Here is a 25,205-nt window from a genome sequence, read left to right on the forward strand (position 1 = left end):
TACTGGGGGCACTACTGGAGGCCTACATAAGGGTGTTCTCTCCTGTGGCACACGGGGGCACTGTATATCGGCACTACGACAGGGGGATGCCCCTAATCTTTATTTTTACCTTACATTAATCCCATATGGACCTGCCTCCTCCCTAAAACACTTGAGGGGGGGCGGCGCCGTAGCACGCACGCTCTTCGGGCACTCTGGCTACACGCTACTCCTCTGCCAGGGCCGCCTGCATGCATTTGCCCCCCAGGCTAAAAGTTGCCAGCCAGCCCCTGTTTATAGATATAAAGAGAAGAGAAGACAGAGGGCCCTGCTCACACAAGCTTATAATACGAGTATAGAGGGGATATGGGTGAACACAATGGGGAGAAGAGGGAAGAGATTTCAGAGTTAGGAGGAGGAGTGGTAAAATAGAATTAAAAAAAAAAGTTATAAGGGAACGCTTAGAGTCGGATTAAGTGGGAGCTACGGTGTCCCAGGCCCTCCTCTCTCAGGGGGCCCCCCAGCTGGAGCACACTGAAGCACTGTGCAGTGTTAGCAGAGTCCAATCGGGTGCATGACAGTGACGTGCGGTGAGGTCAATGGCTGGGGAGGCACTGGCTGATTAACAACCCCCCCCCACCCCCCTTCAAAAAACAAAACAAAACAGCATAGGGTTCCCCCTAATTAACAGTATGCAGAAGCAGGCTGAACCAGCCAGGGGGATAATGCCATAAGCAGGGGGTACACTTAGTGTAGGGTCCCGCTGCAATCACATTAACCACCCCTAGACTAGTCAGCCCAGGACTGGAATTCTTTTGAAAGTGGGGATCTCAAAAAAATGTAAATTGGATCCCCCCTCCCGAGCAATAACCAGCCCTGGTGGCAGTGGGTGCGGGGTTCATGGTATGATAATATTACAGGCGGCCTACTGGTCTCAGCATGTCTGCCCCAGCAGGCCTAAACTTGGAGAACCACAATGCCTACATGCCCGGACATTAAAAAGCTTTAACCACTTAATGTAACGGACGATTTTTTTCAGGGCAAAATCGGTAAGAAATTGTTATTTTTTTAATAGAAATTGTTTTTTATATTTAATATAGTTTAAAATTATTTTTAAAAATATATTTAAATATTTGATTAAAAATATATATATATATGCATATGGGGTGTCTAGCAGGAATCGGTATGATATCCCGGCTGCCGCATGGCCGAAGTTCGAATCCCAGCAGCGGCAGTCCCACAAACCAGCAGAGCCCGGCAGCGGAAGCCCGGCAGCCCTGGAAATCCCGATCGTCCTAAGGTAAGTATCAACTAACCTAACCCCCCTAACCCTAACCCTCCTTAGGGGTGCCTAACCCTAACCTCCCCCCCTGTGCCTAACCCTAACCCCCCCCTTCCCCTCTGCCTAAACCTAAGTCCCCCGGGAGGTGCCTAACCCTAAGTCCCCCCCGGGGGTGCCTAACCCTCCCTCCCCCTAGCCTAACCCTAACCCTCCCGGGGGGGTGCCTAACCCTAAGTCCCCATCATGTGTGCCGAAACCTAACCCTCCCCCACCGCGGCTGTCTGCTCGCGGCACCCGGCATCCCTTCGATCGGGATGTCGGGTGACTGTCTCCCGGCGTCGGGGAAGTGACAGGCGTCTAGATATAGACGCCCGGCATTTCACCCTCGCCGGGATATGACAGTCGGGTAGCCGGCTGACGGTATTAAGGCAGCCGGCATCCCGATTGTATACCGTCTAGCACCACCCATTGTCCATAGGCCCCCATTATAAAATAACTTTCCACCCCCCATTGGCAATAGACCCACCCAGCGGCCATAAATCCCAATAAGAGTACCCCTCCCACAACCCCTTTAGTAGTAAAAGAATCTGTTTTATAAACCCACCCCCCCTGTAAAAAGCCCCTGTTTTTTTGCAGCCCCTCACCTGTGACTGTTATTTTATTTTTATTATTTTACTCCCTTCCCTTTCCAGCCATATATTACTTTATTTAGACCCTCTTGCATCCCCACTAATAGCAGATCCCCCTGGGCATTACACCTCCCCCACATGCAGAGCACAGCGAATCAGGTGTCGGAGGGACTGATGATCAGTTCCTCCTGCTGCAGCTGATCTCTTCATTGCACTAGCAGAGATCAGCCAAATGGTGCTTCGGGGAGAGGGACAAAATTCCCTTCCTAGCACTTTGATCCTCGGTGCATGCACTCCAGAATGCAGTTCACACAGCAGTCTGGAGCATGATTCCGGCAGCGATGTGCAGAACGGATCTCCTCTTCAAAAACATTTTGACTGTTGATACCGTAAATGTCAACCAAACATACTCATGCCAGTCAGTGATTCCTCAGTCACGAACACAAAAGAAACACAAAACACAAAAGAAAATGTATTGAGAGCTTGGCTATCACACATCAGCCGCTGGACACTAGGACACAGCTGCTCTCCACGGAGGCACAACCTCCGACATGAAGCTGCATATAGCAGATCACAGTGTACTACACTGGTGGTAAAAATATAAAAGCACTAATCCACAGCTGCTTAATTGTAAAATATAAAAAATATATATTTTTGTCCAATTAGCAGACAAATTACTAATTTAAACACATATAATTACTGGTGAATTTTGTATATCCTTCTGTGGCTACAGAATATAAAATAAAAACACCATATATTCATATACAGTATATGCTACTGTGAGGTCAAGGAGTATAAGAATAGAGAACTGCCTTGAATTTGGCCATGAGGCAGTCATCTATGACCTTGGTGAGGGAAGTTTTGGTGGAATGGCGAGACCAAACGCCAGATGGAGTTACTCTACCAGGCAGCATGTGGCGAGGAAGAAGGAAAGGAGTTTGTATGCAAAGAAGAGAAGAGAGACAGATGTTCGCAAGGTAAGAGGGTTCAAAAGAGGGTTTTTGGTGAAGACTAGGGCATGCTTGAAGGTTGAAGGAAATGTGCGAGAGGAGAGCGAAAAGTTGGCCAGGTGGGAAATATGGGAGCAATGCCTTATCTTGACATAAGGACTGTACAGAGTACAGAGTGAGTGTCTGTAGGGAACTGTTCCCCATATGGTTTTTGTACACTGTTTGATCCTAATAATTTGTTATATTTTAGTGTATGGAATTCTGTAGGGACTTGGTAAATTTACTAAAGTGTGGGTTTTTAGAAGTGGAGATGTTGCCCATAGCAACCAATCAGATTCAAGCTATGATCTTCTAGAAAGTACTAGTTAAATATAAGTAGAATCAGATTGGTTGCTATGGGCAACATCTCCACTTCTAAAAACTCTCACTTTAGTAAATATACCCCCTAGTCGGAAAGAAAACGCTACTGGCTGCATACCAAGAGAGTGTATTTATACCTATCTCCTATGAACCTTGTGTATGAATATATTTGGACTATCAACAGAACATCCTGGAACAGAGTAAGAACATCTACATTTGGGGTGGACTTTCCATATTCCTCGAGTACTGTGTCATAATTTGGAAAGAGATATTCCCATTGACATAGTAGTTTTCATCTGACTTTGTATGAGACTTACCTGAGTGCCAGACCTGCTTTTATTATTATTTTTTTATAATACTTGTATTTTGGATTTGGTGGTCCTATTTACAGGAGGCAGCATAAGGGACTTTTTGCACCTAAGTTGGGACGCTTACATTTATTTTTGTTTAGGGAGGGTGGAGTTGTTGAAGTCAGAAACAGCACAGAAATAAGGTAAGATCAAATCAGGGGAGTGATCATTGGTGTGAGAGGGGGAGAGAAGTTCTGATGTACTGTAGCAGGGTTGGGAAGATCGTCGATCAGGATGTGGGAGGGGAGGTTAGAAGAAAGTGGGGGGGATCCAGATGTGACAACAATTTACAGGAATGCCGCAAAAGTAGAGCAGGAAAAATTTTACAGCATACTGCAATAATGAAATGAAATGTGCAATGCATACTGGTAGGTCTATGCATACCCATGAAAACCTTACTGACCTGCTGCTATGGTCATGCAAGAGAGAAATGCACTCCTATGTAACTGAACAAGTTCCCACTCTCACAGCATACTATCAATTGCAGAGGAGCTGTGGTCAGCTGTTCACATAAACAAAAACAGCGGGTCCCTGTGATGCCGAGCCTGAGCTAATTAACAGCAGGTTTCACATGAGTAGTTTCATACAGACAAGCAGGTCATATCATAATATTAGAGTAAGGGTCTTATGTGGGAGGGTAAAAGCGTAGAATCAGTGCTGACAGTCCGCTTCTGCTGTCCTGTCATATGCAGAGGATTGTTGGTAGGATGAGAGAGCAAGCTGCAGACTGGCTACTACAGAAGAAAGAGGAGACAAGAGCACTAAGCACACTATTTCTCTGTGGTAAGTCCTTTGCTCCTCCACATACTACCCACCTTTTCTAATTGTGCCTAATTTCTTGGTGTCAGAGGAGAACTGCAGCTCGAGGGGTAGCCTCTAGGTAGCCCTAGCCGCATTCGCCACCACCCGTGGACATCCCCTCTAGGCATCTGTGGACTTGAGCTGCAGGCATCCTGGGGACGCCTCCCCTCCAAGGATGCTGCTAGCTTTGGGGTATGCAGATCTGCTCTCACACAGTGAACCTTCCTCTTCAAATGTACCAGGTATGCAGGTGTGAGATCTTTGTTGCCTTCTGACTCACTCTCCAAATGGACCTCAGACAGTAACCTACCGCTGCCACTGCGGTTGTCTTTGGACTCCTTACCCGCAAACTGAGGAGGGAGAGAAATTTAGTTTGGCTCCTGCCCCTGAACCTTGGAGCCAGATGGAGGAGGCAGTTGGTTACCACTGCCAGTAATTGGGCGAAGCTGCCATAACGAGACAGAGTACTGAGATCTGATTAGAAATAAGAGCCCAGACTCTTACCCACTACCCAAGGAATGGACTGTGGACACTTCGGAAATGAATGACCAAGCTGCAGCCTTCTGCAGGCGAGATTCCATCTGCTACTTGAGATTGCATCTTTTCAACCCTTGAAACTATTTGTCTCTCTAGCTGTGAACTGCTATGAACTGGAGAAACATCCATAAAATCTCCCTTTCAAATACTTACCTGGGAGTGTTTATTCTGCCTTTGTGACCTGTCTTGGCACTTCATCAACATTCACAAGGCATAAAGCTCTGTGTTGAGGCTTGTACATTGTTTACTTCTTAGAAATATGATATTTGCTGTATTGCTATTTCCTTGATATCTTTTAGGTTTACTATATTCAACTTTATAATGTATATACCCTTTAGGGTGGCCTTTGCTAAGTGTCTTGGCCATTCTTGGTGAGAGCGGTAATTGGGGCAGCAATAGACGAGCAATTCCTAATGAATTGTCGGTAAAAGTTACAGAAACCTAGGAAACGTTGTATTGCTTTCAATCCCACCGGTTGGGGCCAGTTGACAGTGGCGGAAAGCCTAAAATAATGTAACCCAGGAACGGAAGCTCCTTTTGCTCGAAGGAGCACTTTTCTAACTTGCAAAAGAGTCGGTTAGTCCGCAGTCGTGACAGTACTTCGCAAACATGTTCACGATGACTCACTAGGTCCTTGGAAAAGATTAGGATATCATCCAGATACACCACGACATACTTGTGTAACATGTCTCGAAAGATGTTATTCATGTACTTTTGGAAAACAGCAGTGTCAGGGCTCAGCCGGGGATCGGCGCCCGCTTACCGCACCGCCGGCTTCCCCTTTCATCCTGGGTGGTCGGTCGGCCTGCGCGACGGCGGGGGAGAAGCTGAGGATTCTCCCCGCTTGCTGTGGCTTCCTGGAGGGCTGGTGTCCGGCATCTCAAATCCAGACATGGGCGCCGCCATGACAGTCGGCCCATGTGACTGGATCCTTCCTCCTGATTGGCTCGTTTCCAGCTGATGCTGTGCACCTGTCTAAGGGTTCCCCTGGGTATAAAACTGTCCCACAGGTTATGGGAAATTGCCTGAACAACGGTTGTCTCCTAGCGTGCCTTAGTGAGTTCCCGGTCCAGGTTCCTATTCATCCGTACAGCAGCAGTGATACCACCTTTACCTGTGTGCCTTAACATCTCTGGTGAATACCCGTGCAGCAGTGTTACTACCTTTACCTGTGTGCCTTTACGTCTCTGGTGAATACCCGTGCAGCAGTGTTACCACCTTCACCTGTGTGCCTTTACGTCTCTGGTGAATACCCGTGCAGCAGTGTGATCATCCCCACCTGTGTGCCTCACGTCTCCCGTGGACATCCGTGCTACAACATTTACCACCTCTACCCGTGTGCCTTCTATCTCTGGTGACGTCTCAAGTAACCGTGAGTCGCTTCCCACTTTGAAAGCCTTATTGATGTTTTTGATCCTTGTGTCAAGTTGTTGTCTATTCAGTATTTTCAGGGACTGTGTTGTGCCTAACAGGCATATCCTCGCTGGGCCACGGGTGTAGTGTCTCTATCCCTGCAGGGCTTGGGTACCTGGTCAAAGGACCGCGACCTGCTCACGGGGTGCAGCTAAGCCCATATCCCAATTGGGGGGGTCACTGGCGAACACCATCCTGTGGGTTAGACTCCGCACCTTTGCCCAGGTCTCGCCAACACTCAAGACCTGTGGATGAGGAGAACGTACATCCAGGCCCCTCGTCTCCGTTTCTTTCCCCAACTGAGGCCCACCACGTCCTCTTCTCCAGTTTCAGACGTGACAAGCAGGGGCATTGCTTAAACCAAAAGGCATAACAAAGTATTCGAAATGACCATCACGTGTATTGAAGCCAGTCTTCCTTTCATCCCCCTCATGGATTCTGATTAAGTTATAGGCCTCACGGAGATCTAACTTGGAAAAAACCTTTGCTCCTTTTGTGCGATCAAACAGTTCAGAGATTAATGGTAGCAGGTACCGATCTTTAACAGTGATGGCATTCAGGCCCTGATAATCTATACATGGTGTGACCATCGCCATGGGTTACGGCAAATCACCAAAGCCATTTGTCATGACTGTATGTATTTTGTGTGCCCCGGGTAAAGTGTGCTCATGGTCTATGAGCCACAACCTGACCTTGAGAGTGGTGTGTATTATTATAATTCCCCTAAAGAATATTTCAGGAATGTCTACTTGCTATGAATTTGGACCATATGTCAAAACTGCATTGCATCCACAACTGAGAACCAAATGGCCAAGTGTTACCTAGCCTTTGAAGACAAAGGTTCATGAAAGGAGTGCTTTGCCCTTCACCCTATGCACAGACAGCCCGGCTCAGTTTGTAGTTTATCAGTTCCTGCCATAAACAAACCTTTCCAAGTCAAGGAGATATATGACACTTAAAGTCCTGGTTTACATCTACACAGATCTGTGTAGAACAAAAGAACAGTGCCTTTTGAGCCCAGCAAGGGTTGGGGCTGCTGGGGGGAGAGGGTGGTTGGGTAACCATAAGAGCCAGCCAGCCCTGTTCCACTGGGTTCACTCTTCAAGGGAGTAGCCGAGAGCTAGGAGTGCTCCCCATATCGGTCTATGGTGGTCTCCCTCCACACAATTTCCCTAACTGAGGATTCTGACTCTTTATCATTTTCTTTTACTTGAAATCATTCTGTGCATTTATAACTGTATGTCTTGTTTATTCACCTGTTTTTCCTTGTAATTTAACCCTGGAGATATTTTCTCAATAAATCTTAAAAAACTTTATCAGCGTTATCTCTGTGTTCTAACGAATCCACGTGCCTGGAAAGGCCCATGCTACATTTCTGTAATAATTGTGAATTTAAGTGTGATTTAAGTGTATGGCAAACGCAAGAGCGCTATTCCAATACTCTTCGTGGTGGCAGCATTGGTAAAACCCACGTCACAACCGCCCATCTGCATCAGGTTGGTTTATCTGAGCGCAGGCTGGGGTGCGGTGCCGTGACACATGGTCTCAATCCTCCATCTTTCTTTTTAACTAAAAACAACCCCGCTCTCACAGGTGATTTAGATTCACTGATAAATCCTCGCTCCAGCTTCTCCTGGAAGTACTCGGACACCGCCTGAACTTCAGGAAGTGAGAGAGGAAACACTCTCCCACGAGGATGCATTTTCCCTGGAAGAAAATCTATAGCGCAGTCCCACTCCCTGTGAGCTGGAAGCATTTCAGCAGCTTTCTTACTGAACACATCCTCAAAGCACCGGTATGAAAATGGGAGAGGATTCTCTGTCTAGATGGCCAAACTCTGAATGACACGCTGTGGTGGTTTGATGGATGGCAAGCATGATTGATGGCACTGAGAACCCCAAGACAGAATTTGAGGTTCATTCCAATCTAAAATAGGATCATGCCTGTGTAGCCACGGAAGACCCAGAATAATCAGATTTTCTGCTGATGGGAGTATGTAAAATGAAATCAACTCCTTATGAAGAGCACCAACTTACATGATGACCTCTGAAGTCCTAGAGCGAATGGTAGCCGTAGGAAGTTTGTTCCCATCCACTCCAATAATACAGAGTGGTGCCTCTAATGGCACACATGGAATACCTAGCTCTTGAACTTTCCTGGCTGAGATGAAGTTGCCATCAGCAACAGAGGCTTTAACAACATCAGAGGGTTTCTCTATAACTAGAGTCAAGTCAATAGTAAACTAGGAGGAAACTTTCCCCTTTGGGGTGTACTGAAATGCACCTAATTTGACCACACCTCGATCAATTAGACCTTCTTGTTTCCCAGACGTTTAGAAAAACCTGGGAGGTGTCCTGGTTCTCCGCTGTACAAACACAGTTTGTTCCTGAACCTCCTTTCCCTCTCTGCAGCAGGTAGACATGACTTTCTGATCCGCATAGGTTCTTCTGGAGCCTCAGCCAGTGCTGAGAAATGAGGAGCAAGCTTTAAACTGAAGCGTCTGGACTGTTCTTTCTCTTGTGCTCTTTCTCTGTGGCGGAGATCTACCCGAATACACAGAGAGATCAGATCATCCAAGGTGGTTGGCAATTCCCTGGACGCCAATACTTCCTTGATTTGCTCGGACAGAACCTGCATAAATCCCACTACCAAGGCCTCATTGTTCCACCCTAATTCCAAGGCAAAGGTTCGGAATTGCAGGCGTATTGCCCCACAGTCTGGTTGCCTTGCAAAGGACAGTCGTCCAGGCTCAAAAAGACTTTCCGAAGAGCCGCTATGAACTCAGTGCGGTTATTAACCAGAGGGTCATTTCTTTCCCATAACGGAGAAGCCCATGTCAACGCCGGTCCAGACAACAGCGAGACAATATAAGCCACCTTCATTCTCTCAGAGAAGTTTGCGGCCTGGACTTCGAACTGAATGGAACATTGATTCGGAAATCCTGGACAGCCTTTGGGATTCCCATTGTACTTTGTGGGATTCGGAATGACGCTGAAGTACCTGCACCTTGCACTGACACCACAGGAGGTGGAGCTGGTTGTACCGGAAGTGACTCAGCAGCTCCGACCCGTTGCCTAAGCGTCTGAAGGCACTGCATAATCTGGGCCTGGTCTTGTTCCTGTTTCTCTAGCGAAGAGATTTTTCAACAGATCTTGAGGTGAAAGATTACCAGCGGAATCCATAGTTTGGGCCATAGTATTCTGTTGTAACTCTTGGGTAGATAATGGATGCAACCCGTATCTTGGGCATTGTCCAGACCTATTTCTGATGCGTGGAGTCTAATGTGCCAGCGGTTTTCACCAGGGACCCTCGCAAGAAGGTTTGGCCGCGACACACAAGTCGCGGCCCTCAAAATAGATATCCCCTATACAGGTGCTGGTGAACTCTGGATGGAGCGGGAAAGACTTTCAGCAAAGTCAACAAGCTGGAACAGAACAAACGGACAAGACGGTACCAAGGAGCAGACGTATGCAGGTCACGGAGGATAGCCATGGTCAAAACCAGATTGTCAACAAAGTACCAGGGATCAGACAAAAACGGAGTCACAAACAAGCGAAGTTCAGAAACAGGTAACGAGATTTGCACAGGAACGCTGGAGTAAGGTAATGAAGCCTATACTCTTGCACTGGAGTGCTCCCAGGGACTTCCTTATATAGGCTGGGCTTGAACTAAGTGCATCCTGCACCGTCACCAGGGAGGAGTGTATGGCCCTTTAAATCATTTGACAGGTCGGTGCGCGCACCTATAGTGAGCCACAGCCGTCTGCATCAGGAGAGGGAGAAAGCAGCGTCTAGCAGCAGGCGCCGTAGACTCCCTGCCCGATGCCCTGCCGCAGACCAGCGCTGCCTGACCCGGTAAGTGAGTGCCGAGGTCCGGCGAGCTGTGACACCCACCTCTTAGCACAAAGTTTTAACTTTAGGTTTGCTATCCTTCAAAGCTGAGGATAATCTTCTACTGGATAGACCTACACTACAGTACTGCACCTCTTCCTCATGGAAACAAATGAAATTCCTCAAATCCACTCTCTAGCTCACGGATGTTTGGCGCCTTTTAAACCCAACAGATAAAGCATGTATTTTTTAATCTGCTGTGCATCATTTTTGGTCACGTTTTGACACCATATTGATAGATGACTGCTTGATGGCCTGGGTTAAGCTTACTGATGGTCATAATATACTTATATCAGACCACGCTACAGTATCTTTGAATCTTGAATGTTGTGTGCAGGCTAGTTGGACATGTCTTTAGCACTTCTATAAGTCAGAGTTCCTTGTTGATAAATGGGTGAACATTTTAGATAACAATCTTGATTATTGGGACAGACCAACTCTGTTCTGGGAAGTGTCATAGACTGTCCTGCATAGTCATATAGTTGATTATATCTTAAGACAGAAGAAAAAAAATGATAGCGCATTACCAGGTGCAACATGACCCATTATCTAAGGCTTTGAATGATCGTGTGGCGTCTCTTACTGAGGAGTCTTTACAATTATATATCCAGGCAAAGCTATGTGAGATCACTTTTATCACCACAGCATCTGCTATCAAGTTGTGCAACCCCACTTTGCCACGCTTTATTAGAATGATTTACATCACGTTATTAGACTTATTTAAAGATGTTCTCCATCATCAACCAACATTTTAATTTGGCTTATACTGTGTTACTCTCTAAGTCTCAGTAAGATACCTAGCTATTACATTGCTTAATACCTATTACATTGCTTAATACCGACATAGGGCCATATTCAATTAGCGGCGAAAACGGCAGGTTTTTTCGCCATTGTCGAAAACGTCTGTTTTTCATAAAAAAACTGTGATATTTTCGGCAAAAAATAGGCAAAACGCAATTGGAGAAAAAAAACCTGGAGAAAAGTTTTCTCCATCCCAGACCAGGTGAAAAATAAAATGCAAAATCCTTATTTTTGGCTAAAAATGAGGGGATTTCTTTCAGAACCCTTTGGACACCACCCCCTAATGATAAATGACCCAAAAATGTTTTCGGAAGTAGCGCATTTTGTCGAAAAACGACCACGCAATTTTGGGTGAAAAAAAACAAGTTTAAAATGATACAAAGTAATTTTTTTCCAGGAAATTACTTTTCCCACGTGAATTGGGGGTACATTCAAATGGGTGCAAGTATATTTTCGCGTCGTAAAAATGCAATTTTAAAAACCGTAAAAAATTGCCTGCTGCGACCGCGTGCGATGTTTAAAACATTTCAAACATCCATACCGCCCCCCCAAAATATGACTCAATACATTAAAACCATTTTCAACGTTTTTTTTTTTTTTAACCCAAAATTGTGCGGTAGTTTTTCGACAAACTGCGCAACTTACAAAATTTTCTCAGTTTTCTCCGCTAATTGAATATGGCCCATAATTGTTAGCAAAAACCATGGGCGATAGATTGCAAACCATACTACCATATCTTCTTGCCAGTCATCAGTTAAGCTTTGTACAAAACAGACATTCTGTCAAAGTGGCTTGGTGATTGGATCTTCTATATCTAAGAACACACCCAGCATCTTGCTGAGCTTAGATACCACCAAAGTTTTGACAAAGTACTTTGGCCGCACATATTTTCTGATTTACGTCACAGAAACCTTAGCCCTACCTTTACAGATTTTATTTGCGCTTAAACACATCCTTATTAACTTCTTTATTAATTAATAATTATTGAGGTGATCCACTAACCATATTCCATGGTACTTGCCAAGGTTGTCCCTTTTCACCACTTTTATTTAATTTGGCCACTGATCCATTGCTACGGATTTTACAGACTATGGCCCTCATTCAGAGCCGTACGCTCTGAGCAGAGCGCACGCTCTGAATGAGGGCCGCCCTCCATAAAAATGGAGCGTCCACCTGGACGCTCGTATAGCTGTGGGTCACCACCCACAGCCTATACGAGCGTGCAGTTTGATGGCCGCGATGGTCGTGACCATCGCGACCATCGAAACTGCGAGCCGGAGCCTGCGGTTGAGGTTTTCAACCGCAAGGCCCGGAGTGATTTTGGCTCTATCAGAGCCAAAATCACTCCCACTGACATCACCAAAGGGGGCGTTCTGTCAATCAACATCGACAGCACGCCCCCTTTGATCAGACACAACGAGCGAAGGACTTTCCTTCGCTCGTCGCGTCTGGCGCATGCGCACGATGGTGCTCCCTCCGTCGTGCGCATGCTCAGTGCAGACCATCGACCCACTTGCGAGCGGACAGCCGCTTGCGAGTGGGTCTGAATCAGGGCCTATGTATCACTCAATTTCAGAGGATAAGAATTGGTAGTAAGGAAATAAATGTACGGCCTTTGCGGATGATATTCTTCTCTATGTTTTAAATCCCTCTGAGTCTCTGCACCACTTTTTTACCGTTTTAAGGTTATTTGGGGAGTCACCGGGGTTTGTAGTCAACTTGATCTGTAGCACTTTGCCTAAGCCCATCAGGTGCCCATTGTCATGGGTTGGATATAATCCCAATATCATGCAAATCAGATAATTTCACATATTGGCCCTGATTCAGACCCGCTCGCTGCCGGAGACAGCTCGCAGGTCTGAAGGGCGGTTTTTTTTTGGCCTCCTTGGCTGCTCGCTAAGCTGTGGGTGATCACCCACAGGTTTAGCGAGCGGCCAGGTGATGGTCGCGACCATCGGGGCTTGCGACGAGACCCTTGTGGTAGGGTCTCGTCTGCCGCAAGCCCCAGTGAGCTTCCGGCTCTAATAGAGCCGGAAGCTCACTACTGACATCACTCGTGATGTCAGTAGGGCCGCCCCCAAACCGCAGGTGTTCCTTTGGGAACGCCTCCGTTTGGCCGTTTGTAGCGAGCCCCGGAGCGAGAGAATTTCTCTCTCACTCCGGGGCTTGCGCACGCACAGTGCACATGCGGCGCGTGCGCACTGCCCGGCCATCGACCCGCTTGCGAGTGGGTCTGAATCAGGCCCATTGTGCGGTCCAAATACCAGAAAACCGCAAGGCTTCTTTATGGTCTTAACCTTACACCTATTATACTAGCAACCACAGCAGAGCTGGAGAGTTGGAAACGTCTTCCTTTATCGTAGATCGGCAGAGCAAATCTTTTCAAGATGCAACAATCCAAAACCAATGGGGGTATTAACGTTTCTACTCATCAGTGGCACTCTTATTTATTTTTTTATTTATTAACAGTTTCTTATATAGCGCAGCATATCCCGTTATGCTACTATGCTATATGTTAAAGAATGGTTACATTACCTTGAATTGTATTCAAATATGTCTATTGAAAGGGAATTTCTTAGAGGAGGAGATCTTTTCTGCTTCCTCATGATCAAGAGATATCTGTCTGGCTTAAGGAGAACCCATTATTCTGGAATATTAGGAAGCTATGGCATTTGCCTACCTTTAAACATGGCCGAAATGCTGATAAGTTTTTGTACCTCCCTTTCCTTTCTAATCCTCACTTGCAGGCATTCTACCCATTCAATTTATGGAGTATTAGAGGAATCACAAATATTGTTTGTCTGGTAAATAGATTGACCAGACAGGCTACTGACAAATTTGAGGTGTTGGCTGAATAAGGACTAAATATCTATGCGGAATTCCCAGCACAGTGAGATATAACATATGTTATCATGTGGATGACGAGGGTGCACTGTCTGGAGATCAATAACCTCAATGTCTGTACTATTTTTATCACATGGTACAATGGATAACCACATTGAAACCACTCGGTGCCCTTCATTTGAAGTGAATGAGCCCCAAAAAGTTAACATATTCCAATGACATGCTGACAATACTCACCACTAATAACAACACCTTCTCCTGGAAGCTGTGTGGAAAGATGGATGTGTGTCCGCTTCATACGAGAGAGGCCATAGGAAAGAATTGAAGGCCAGTTATGAAGATAAGTCCCATGTATGGCTTGTGGAGGAAGCTCTGTTCCTATTGGGGTGAGATCAACCTCCACCTACAAGGAGACAGAATGTAAACAATTGTACTTTTTCTCACAATAGTTTGATATATCTTAAAACTATAACAGATTGGTTAAAAAAAATGAAGGTAAAATTAGCCAAACAAGCTGATAAATTCACCCCAAGTGTGAGAAGCTAAAGTCAGATATGGACGATAAAGACTAAAGATGATGAATAATTAATGTCTAAATAAAAGTTACTTCACTAAAGAAATGCTACCGAATACATCAAGTTATTCCATGTATTATATTATAAAGGACATTCTTACATCACATTGCCGGCTATTTGCACTTATTGGAAAACAGTAGTAGCATCTCTGGGGTCCGTCTGACAGGATAGATACCACAAGTGCTATTTTGTGGTAAGCATTGATATATGCAATCTCCTTACTTATGACCGGTCTACCTTAGCCCACTAGGACTGACAAGACATTGGGCAGGCCATGGCACTGGTGGGCAAGGCCACTGAAGGGGACACAGCTACTCTCTGCCCTGGCTTACATTTCTATGATACACATAGCATGTGCATCTTGGGGAGGGGCAAGGCAGGATGGGCGTGGTCACACCACCGTGCACCCCATGGCCTCTATAGAAGCCCAGGTAATTCGTTTTCACCCCCCTCACTCTGCGTCCGGGCGTCCCTCCTGCCCACTATTTGCTTTTTAGCTACCCATGTCCAATTCCTCTACTCTCATCCCTCTATAATACTTATATTCCCTCACTAAGGACAATATTCAATTAGAGGCGAAAAGTCTGAGGTCGGACTTTTCGCCATCATCGCCGATAAAGTATTGGGCGTGTGCCCGCTTATCCCCGTATTCAATTAGGAATCATCGAAACCGGGACCCGCCAGAAGTATCGAAAAGTCCTGTCACTTTTTGAGGAAATCAGCCTTACAACCCCCAAAAGATGGTCTGACATGGGGATCTCTATGGGTACCCCCAACTTGGCCAGCTACTTGGGCTTTTTAAACGGTGTCGGCAGGTGCTTTTATGCGCCTTTGTAAAGGTGGTGAAGAATAGCAATTAGCTTTAATTTTTGGGTAAAAAAAACTAGTCCCATCAAATTTGGGGTACATGAAAATGGGCGCAAGCCTATTTTTAAGTTCCTAAAGTGATTTTTAAAAAATCTTCAAAAATCCACCTGCCGCTACTACGTACAATCTAGAAAACACCTGCCGCATACTTGGGGACCCCCCTAAATCAATTTCGCTAGTTTTTAAGTTTGTTCCCCAACTTTTTTTTTTTTTTGCCCCCAAAATGAAACCACTTTTTTTGGGTGTCCTATGCTAATATTTTTGTATTTTTTTTTTGACACAGAAAACTTTTAGGGGACATTCCAAGCGGTGCTGGGTACTTTTTTTTTTTAAGTCTGCACTCCAAAACCCCAATTCTGCACTTTTTTTCGCCACCTGCGAAAAGTCTTTGAAATTGAATACAGGAATAAGTGAAACTGACGTGAAAAGGACGTCAACTGCGATAAATTATCAATGGACTTTTCGCCTATAATTGAATATGGCCCTAAACATCCTTAAACACATTCTTATACTATCCTCCTACTCACCTCAATCTAGCTTCTCTCTAACATCTCAGCTCTACCCTTCCCTTAATTATTTCCCCTGTCTGTACCTACAAATGCTGTTACCTAGATCATCTTCACTCCCCAGATTACACTTGCTGAAACTACCCTCTAACCTACATATCCCCTTAACTACATAACCACCTCCTCATGGCTGAGAGCTATACCCCCACCCTAGTCACCATGCAAACTCTATTTCCACTGCAAATCTCCTTCTCCTCTCTCCACATAAAAAAAAAATGTCCTTTTCCTGTACACTCCAAAAATTCAGATCTGTCTGCAAAAACTCAAAATAAATGCGTCTTATTTGCATCACAGCTGCAGCAAAACACCACTTAAAGCAGGGATGGGGAACCTTTTTCTGCCAAAGGCCATTTTGATATATATAACATTTATTTCCGGGCTGATGCAGGCCACGCCCCCTCTGTGTGATGTCACACGGGGACGGGGACACAATTCGCCAGTGATTACAGCAATGCCTGTAGATTTCTGAGGATGCTTCGGGGAGCTGTAAGGGCAGCAGTGTGACTGTCTGAAGCATCCTAAGGATGCTCCAGGTGGCACTACTGCATAGATTCTGGCCGTAGGGTGCCATTATAGGCACCCTGCTATCCTGATGAGGATAGCAGAAAAAAGCTCAGAGGGCCATATGAAATGACTCCAGGGTCCTTATATGACCCCTGGGCCTGATGTTCCCCTTCCCTGACTTAAAGGTATCAACCCAATTACACGTGATGTACTCGCTGGTGCGAGTCATCGTGACAGCAGGCGCACTTGACGGCAGCCCAAATTTGCATAAAGGTGCTGGCAGCCCCATAAGGCACCGAGCAAAGTTATGCGAATTCGGACTTGGAGCTGGCCGCGAGGGATTCGAGATGCGGTTACGGTGTTAACGCCGTTGCAACGGCAACTCGCAAATTTCGCGTGTGATTAAACTGAGCCCAAAGTGTGCTACAGACGCTGAACTGCGACTTTAACTGCACAGGAATACATTTTAAAAACATACAAAGCCGTAGACGAAACTTGGAGTGAGAAATAGCCGCGGCTACTGCTTCATATACAGATTCAGACTCATTCGCACACAGGTGTACAAATGTCGCACATCAAACTGATCAGTTTTGTCATTTAAAGTTGTTTTACTTGTGTGACTTAGATGCACATTTTAAGCAAGAAAGGCGCTCAGCACAGCCTGGACCTGGCTGCAATGTAAGAGAACACATCTGTATACTGTTTTTTTTACTACACCATCTTCTCCCTTCCTAAAGAAGTCTATTATCCACTCAACCAACTCCCCATCTACTTCAAGTATAAATATCAATACTATCCATCAAGAAACCTCCTCTTCCACTCTCCTACCCACCCTCAGTGCTTTCTCTACTGTTACTGAGGATACGGTCTTCACATTCTCTTCCCGCTCTACCTCCTTCCCTCCCAAACTTACTTGCATCTAGCTCATCTCTTCAACCGGTGTCTCTCCACTGCACCTTTCTTTCCATCTTCAAACATGCCCTCATCTCTCCTTTTCTCAGAAAATCATCTCCCCAACCTACCTCTCACTCCATCTACCACTTTATTTCTCTCCTCTACTTGGGCTGCCACATGTTCAATCACTTGACCCACTTTCTCTCTACTCACTCTTTCATTCAACCCGTTGCAATCAAACATCCACCCTCTACTTCAAAGGGTCATTTCTCCTTGCTCAAGCTTACACTTAATGACTATCATTCCAAGACTTTGACCAATGATCTACTCACTGCTGTCAAATGGTTATTTCTCCCTTCACATGAGTCAATCGCCCTCTGTCCTCAACACTCCTCACTCCCCTGGCCTTTACAGCAATTTTCTACCAGTTAACATCCTAATTTTGTGAACTCTCCTTAAGCGTTTCTACTTTGGACACATCGACTACTTCACTCCTGTTATGTCCTTTAAGGCTATGGGCCTGATTCAGCAAGGATCGCAGTTGCTTTTACGTAAGCAATCGGTCGATTGCTGCGTACTGCGCATGCATCGCAGTTTGTGAACTAGCTATTGCGATCAGGACTGTGATCGCAGAGGTTACGCAGACCCATCACAGAGTGTTTGACAGGAAGTGCAGTTTGTGGGTGGTGACAGGAGGGTGGTCGGGCATACTCAGGCATGCCAGGGCGTTGGGACGGCGTTTCATGGGCGTGCATAAAATAGCCACAGCGATACTATATGCAGCCTGAGGCCTCATAGCGTGACCTGAAGTTAGAAATTCCTGAGTGAGGTCTGACCTGCCTTAACTGCGCGTATGGGTCCAATGTTACGGATTGTTTCGCTATGTTGCCCAAGTATACGGATGTGAGTAAGAGGAAGTGAGCATCCTTATGTCAGGCTGCGATCGAAATGTGAATGCAAACATTTACATATCACCACTGATATTAGCAACTGAGTTGCGTGCGTACAAGCAGAATAGCGATCCTTGCTCAATCTTTTTTTTCTCTTTATGCATCTTGCCTTGGTGAATTAATACATTCTTTGAGTTCCACTACACCTCAATGCAGATGACAGCCAGATCTGCCTCTGACTGGTCTCCTCCTCATTTATTGTGTAATTACCTTGCTGTCACCTCCAGCTGAATGTCACAACACTACCCAAAGATCAGCATGTCCAAAATGCAGTACATCATCTTCTCCAAAGCTAGCGTCACCATCACCTACAGTCTCTCTTCCAGTTGACATAAAAAAACTCTCTTCAGTGCCTTGGTTACATACTGAACTCCACATAGCCAACCCTTTGTGCTGTCTTATCACCTACATCTTCAAACCACTTCTATTCTCACACCGATATCCATTCTCTGCCTTGACTTATGCAATCTCCTGTTATCATCAGTCCACTTTCCCCTCTACAAAGCATCCTAAATGCTGCACCTCTTTTGCTGTACCACATTCACTGCACCAATACCTGTGTATTTCAATTTAAGTAACTCGTCCTCAACCTCAAAACCTTAAGCAGCTCCTCCCCATCACGCATGGCACAATAATACATTCCCTATCAAAATAATACATTCCCTCTTGATCTGTTCATCTTGCTTCTGATCTGCAATTTGTGTCCTTTCTAATAACCAACTCTCACTCCATCTCTTAAACTTTTCCCACGGCACTTCCCACTTAAGGAACTCCCTACCCTGATTGTTCCAACACACATAACCTTAAATCTTTCAAGCGCTTTCTCAAAACCCACCTCTTCACCACAGCCTTTCCTATTGCCACCTAATACTACTGTCTGTTCATGTTCTACCACCTACATTACCCACCGTAAGGCCCACTAGCTCCTATTGTCTCAGCATTACCCTCTCCTCCTAGACAGCAGTATGCTCTCAAGAATGGGCCTTATCAACCCTATGTATGTACCTCTTTTATTACCCTTATATATACACATGTTCTTTGTTAATGCTCCTTGTATGATCTGTGACTCTGGCTAATTGGCGGTAGGGAGTTTCATGGTACCTTATACAAATAAACATTGATCATTAGTAAAAAAAACAACAGAGAAATGTTCCCTGTATGGTACCTGCAATGAATGTCCCTGGTTTGCTCGTATTTCCAGCTGGCTCTCAGGCGTCGAGCGTCTCAGGGTAAAGCGCTGCTTGTCATTACATCTAACTACACGTTCAATGTCTCCTTGGGAGAAGGAGCGAAACTGAGGCAGGGAGAGGAGGGAAGAGACACGGACAAAGCCATCTATAGGATTAGATGAGTGAGAGAGGAAAATATGTAAGGGAGAAGATGGATATAAAACAAGAGGCAGAAGATAAAGAATGACAGTGAGTTATGATAGTTCAGTAATAAGGCAAAGGAGGAAGTGATTGGATAGATGTTGGGACAGAGTAACAGAAATAAGGAAAGATGGACAATGAGAACAATACAAACAAAAGGGGCAAAGAAAAATAAGAAGAAAACAAGTTTTAAAGCTATAACTGTAATCATGTCATCATATTATTTACCCCCACTGCCTGCTCCTAAGACTTTAAGGCTGGAAACCTATGGAATGAAATGTTTATTTTTCTAGATCGAAGATCCTTTTATACATAACTGGGAATATATTCCTATACGCCCATTTCTGCATATAGAACCTGTTAGGAAGCACAAGGTGGCTTTGTTTGACTAAAAAACTCATATTGGTGTTTTGTTTTATGCGAAAATAGATGGGAGTACTATATAATCCCCACACAGCCAAGATGCCCATGAGGTCTCATCACTCCTTCCTGCAGGGAGCCCCATTTCTTTATAAAAATAAATCTGAGCCTTGGTTTTGGCTCTAAGCACGACATACCTGATCCTATGGGCAATTCCAGAGTGACAGCTCCATGGCGCAGAGCATAGGATAAAAGTTTTGATAAACGTATATCAGGGTCCTTGGAGTAGACAATAAGAAAAAGATTAAACATACCATACGTCAGATATCACACAATAATTACTAATACTGAATTCATTTTTCTTATTTTATTAGTATTTAACCATATTGACTTATGCCATTATTCTGATACAGGCTCATTATAGGAGCAATATTTCATTCCATCTGTGATTGCTGACCTCATTACTTGACATTGTTTCAGGATAACCAGGCTTGTAGCCAGTCTGGTGTGGTCGCATCTGATGCGACCATGTCAGGCAAGTGGTTAATACCCATTTTAAGTGCAGATCATATTTAATGACTACAGATTTGTGCATCCTGTTAGAATAAAATGCTGTGATGCCATTTATTGATAAGCAATGAAATAGTAAGCAATCAACATCATGTGCAATGGGCGATATGTTCGTTACCTGTTGTGCCACAGGCATCTGTCACACTTCACTGCTCGCTACGAGTAATTTAACGGCATTATACAACTAATTTATTTACCTGGTTTCTTGCTCCTCTCTTCCTATGAGTGGATCTCTCCATCTCTTTAAATGACTAGTAAACAGAATGGAAACAAACACTGCATTAGCTGTGATGAGCAACATTACAGATTTCAATGGGTATATATGAAATTTAAGATCCAAAGCGCTTCTAAAGGAATGTTCTAATAGCCTGTCAGTTCCAAAAGTAATCAGCAGCAGCTCTATGAAACCTCCTGTGAAGGTTTACAATTAACAAGAAATATTGAACTATATATGATCTGCGCTGAAGGTCTTTAGAAATAACAGAACAATTGTAGCCAAACACAAATACATTTTATAGACATAATACTTTAATAAAAAAAAAAAAAAAAAAAAAATTTGATTGTGTGCACAATTACACCGGTATTATTATTCCAATAATGGAAGAGAGGTATATAAAACACCATATAACAACAATGTTGCAATATGTAACAGCAGAGTTCCGGCCTGAAGGTCCTTCTAATACATACAGGAATGTAATTTGTGATACTTGGGGTAATTAGCTTGGTAGACTAGTGTCAGTGGTGCAGTGATTAGGTGCAGAATCAGACTCCACACATGGCATTCCAGTAAAACAAATGAACGTGGTGCTTTACTTCCAGCATAATCAGGAACAAACAGAAAATAATAAATGCCTAGCCCTTTCTTAGGGCACTAGCTCACTTCTTGAACCCTCTCTACAGAAGCAGCTACTCTGCATGAAAGTCTCTCACAGTCTCTGAGATTGGTGGTCCTTCCTGCCACATGTAGGACTGGACACTGGCCTCCTTGCCTGGTATAGCTTCCTTTGCTTATTGGCTGCCGCCTCTCACAGTCTGGCCTGCTTCCTTGCAGGTACCATAGCTCAGTCCCAGAGTTGGATAGCCTTCCCTGTATCTCACAGGTATAGGCTCAGGCCTCCTGGCCCTCACTGGCTCGCTAGCACAGTGAGCTCTGTCTGACTGGTCTGCCTCAGTCCTCCCTGGACTGAGTTCCCTCGGCAGGCATTAGGCATCTTCCCACAATGCCTTTCTAATCTGTGTGGGTGGATCTCCCCTGCCCCACACAGAATCTGCTGCTCACCAGTGCCACCTCTGGCGATACTGCCACAAATTTCATTGAGAGTTCACTGTAGCAACACGCAGACGCTGCAACAATAATAAAATTTCACAGAGAGTGGCCAAGGTAATCCTGAAAACATATTCCGTTCTCTATGTCATTGTATGTTTTCAGGATTACCTTGACCACTCTCCGTGATATTTTATTATTGTTGCAGCGTCTGCGTGTTGCTACAGTAAACTCTCTCTATAGTATTATATATCTGTATGTATTAGGAAGGACCTTCAGGCCGGAACTCTGCTGCTCTATATTGCAACATTGTTGTTATATTGTGTTTTATGTACCTCTCTTTCATTATTGGAATAATAATACCAGTGTAATTGTGCACACAATCGAATTTATCCTTTTTTTATTAAAGTATTAATGTGATATTTAAATCACTAAGTGAGAGCCAGTTATAAAACTCTTTTGCAGGACACTGACATATACACCGGAGGTTAATTTTATATTGCTAAATCAGTGTCACGATCTATTAGGACACATTGAAACGATCACTTGCTACAATCAAAGAATTGATACAAGGCAATCAATGGATACTAAGTGGTAAATTTAAAGCACTATATAAACATCTTAAGGTGCATGATTGATAGTTGCAGCAATATTGGTGATTTAACCTCATTTCCTACCCAGACACTAGATACTGCTTTGTGATACCAAGGAATCAGATGGTTTTATTTTATTTACTACTATAGGAGATACCTTCTGCAGAGGTGGATCTCCAATGTTTATATATAAGAATTTTCATTAATACCAGGAATCGGTTTGCATTACATGTTTATTTATGTGTGTTTTAATTTTAATTTCATTTATTTTATTGTCTTTTAAATATATGTAATAAATTGTTACACTTTTTGAATAAGCGCTCCTTGTCTGGAATAGTTCATACCTAAGGTATCAACATTGGCCAACCAAGGCATTATTGTACAATAACTATATATCCAGGCTTTTTATTTAGAGACACAAGGTGTTAATTACAGATTTATCACAATTAGGAGCAGCTTTTTTAGTAATATTGCATTGAGATAAGTTACACTATATGTGCGCCTGAATTGCATATGGTTCCATATATTCTATAATAATGTGATATTAGTATATATGTCTATACAATTTATTTTTGTTTGGCTACAATTGTTCTGTTATTTCTAAAGACCTTCAGCGCAGATCATATATAGTTCAATATTTCGCGAATGGGTATATAGTTTGACCGTTCCCATGATAGAATTTGCTGCTCATCCATATATAATAATGCATCTATACATAATAATGCTGGCTATACACTGCAAAACCATGCAGCAGACCAGCCAACAGGGAAGGGGGGTGCCTCCATACGTCATGTCTCCATTCAGAGCCTAAAGTTGGCTGAACGACGGGCAGATTGATCAGACAGGTTACAAACTGTACTTTACAGACTGTTGCTCAGAGGCTGTGAACATCGTTCAGTACCATAAGCTGAACAATAATCATTCAAACAGTCTACAGTAAAACATACTCCCCTACTCGCTCTTTCCGTTCTGCCACTGACCTTCACATCTCTTGCGCTGCTATCACAAGCTCACACTCTCTGCTGCAGGACCTCACCCGCGCTGCTCCCCACCTCACTAGACTCTCTCCCAATCTCCAATCTTTTCCTTAAAACTGACTTATTCATGTTTGCCTGTCCCGCCCCATGCTAGGTCCTGCTCTTACCTTATCTTCATCTGTTCCCCACCACTCGACTATGTAAGTTTCCACTGTATCTACATGTTTTATGGGGATGACTAACTTCTAGCAAAACATGTAACAATAGTAAATTACATTATTAATTTATAAACTGACAAATTATGCGGGTCTATGCAGCTACTTTATTTGTGCAACTCCAAAGTTGTCCACTGAGCACATTTCATTGGTGCAGGCCCAATTCCAGTCCTTGGTGCTGCCCATTGCAGAGGTTCCCAAACGCGGTCCTCAAGGCTCCCCAACAGTTCAGTTTTAGAGCGATCCATTTATCTAACACCTTCTAGAAGATAATAGCTAGAATCCGACTGGTTGCTATGGGCAACATCTCCACTTCTAAAAACCCGCAATTTAGTAAATATACCCCAGTATATCTTTGCACCGGGGCACTCTGCATGATTTAGGCTCAGGACCTAACGGCTGGAAGCGGCATTGCCATCTTACCATTGTGTTTTTTCCTTTATAGTGCCTTTGAAGGATCAAGTGGCAGACTTTTCCAGACGGATCACTGGGAACCATAGCGCAGAATTGTTTGCCAAACAGAAGGACTCCTGTCAATGATTTATTTAGTAAGAGTAAGAGATAATTGGAATGTATTTATATTGGTGTTGTCATACTATAATTTTTGTTCTCTCTCTTGATGTGAATAAAATTTACCATTAACCTCTAAAAGGGATTTGTTCCCTTTATCCTGTGTACCTGTGGGTTATTCTTGTTGGGAAAGGGAGGAAAGCCTTATCCACTACCCTAAATACTAGGTCCTAGATGTTTCCTGATGGACTGTCTCTCCCTCTCTACAACAAGTAGAGAGGCTCAAGTGGAGGCATCGCCAGAATGAGGTCTTCTATAAAACATTAATCTCATTAGTTTTACCCATAATCTATCACCAACAGTAGGTAAGAAGGTGTTGGAATACTAAAGCTAGCATAGTTAAAAGTTAATTTCTTATTGTTATGACCAACAGCTCTCATCTTTTGTTTTAATAGGCCTCACACCCATTGCCAAAAATCTTGAACTAAAGGACATGGTGGTTTTGCTCATAGCAACTGATCAGATTGTAGCGGACATGATCTTAATGTAATAAAATCGACTGCTGATAAAAATGTCATCATGTTAGCAAGTAATGACAGCTGGAATGAACTCTGACCCATCCCACCAGTATCAGAGATGTCACTTTCAGAGAGATTTGGTATAACACACATCTACAGTCTCCAAACACTTCTGATATTCCACATCACATATCACCTCATGAGAAAAACAGTGTGGGGGGGATGTGTTATTGTCACTAAAGCTTTTCCTGCTTTGTATCAATAAGCAATACTGGATGTATTAACAACTGGGCCACCAGAGTGAGAGAGGAAAAACTCCCCCTCCGGCGATCCCTGTAAGTCCCGTAGCTCATCAGCCCAGTGCTGATGCGCCATGTCCTGCGCATGTGAGATCTCATTCAGCAAGGACAGCTCATGCACGAGGATAATCACTGGACTCCCTACACATACTGGCAGGTAATATGGGCCAATATGTGGAAACCAATAAGCAACAGAAGTGTGCTTATAGCTTTTTAATAATAGCTGCCTGATTGTCTTCTCCATACAATAGTGTACCTAACACAGATCTCTCTCAATACCCTGGATTCAAACCCAGGACCCTCTTAGATTTCAGTCAGACACTTTACACATGATATT

At 44.2% G+C, this 25,205-nt stretch overlaps 1 protein-coding gene across 3 annotated transcripts in view; it reads right to left on the reverse strand.

The window, feature by feature from the left end:
• TRPT1 (tRNA phosphotransferase 1) overlaps positions 1–25,205 on the reverse strand; it is a 37,072-nt gene that overhangs the window by 9,584 nt on the left and 2,283 nt on the right. For 2 of the 3 annotated variants that reach the window (XM_088480072.1, XM_088480070.1), the window contains exons 2-6: positions 23,965–24,071; positions 20,690–20,743; positions 20,120–20,201; positions 19,358–19,527; positions 14,074–14,239 (exon numbers count right to left, since the gene is read on the reverse strand). In XM_088480072.1, coding sequence (XP_088336198.1) covers positions 14,074–14,239; positions 19,358–19,527; positions 20,120–20,201; positions 20,690–20,743; positions 23,965–24,039 — 547 coding nt within the window. In that variant the 5' untranslated portion in view covers positions 24,040–24,071. The remainder of the gene's footprint in view (positions 1–14,073; positions 14,240–19,357; positions 19,528–20,119; positions 20,202–20,689; positions 20,744–23,964; positions 24,072–25,205) is intronic. The other variant, XM_088480071.1, reaches the window with a different exon arrangement.

Source organism: Taudactylus pleione, unplaced genomic scaffold, assembly GCF_031769625.1.
Source record: "Taudactylus pleione unplaced genomic scaffold, aTauple2 ptg000250l, whole genome shotgun sequence".
In the NCBI taxonomy this organism is placed as follows: domain Eukaryota; kingdom Metazoa; phylum Chordata; class Amphibia; order Anura; family Myobatrachidae; genus Taudactylus; species Taudactylus pleione.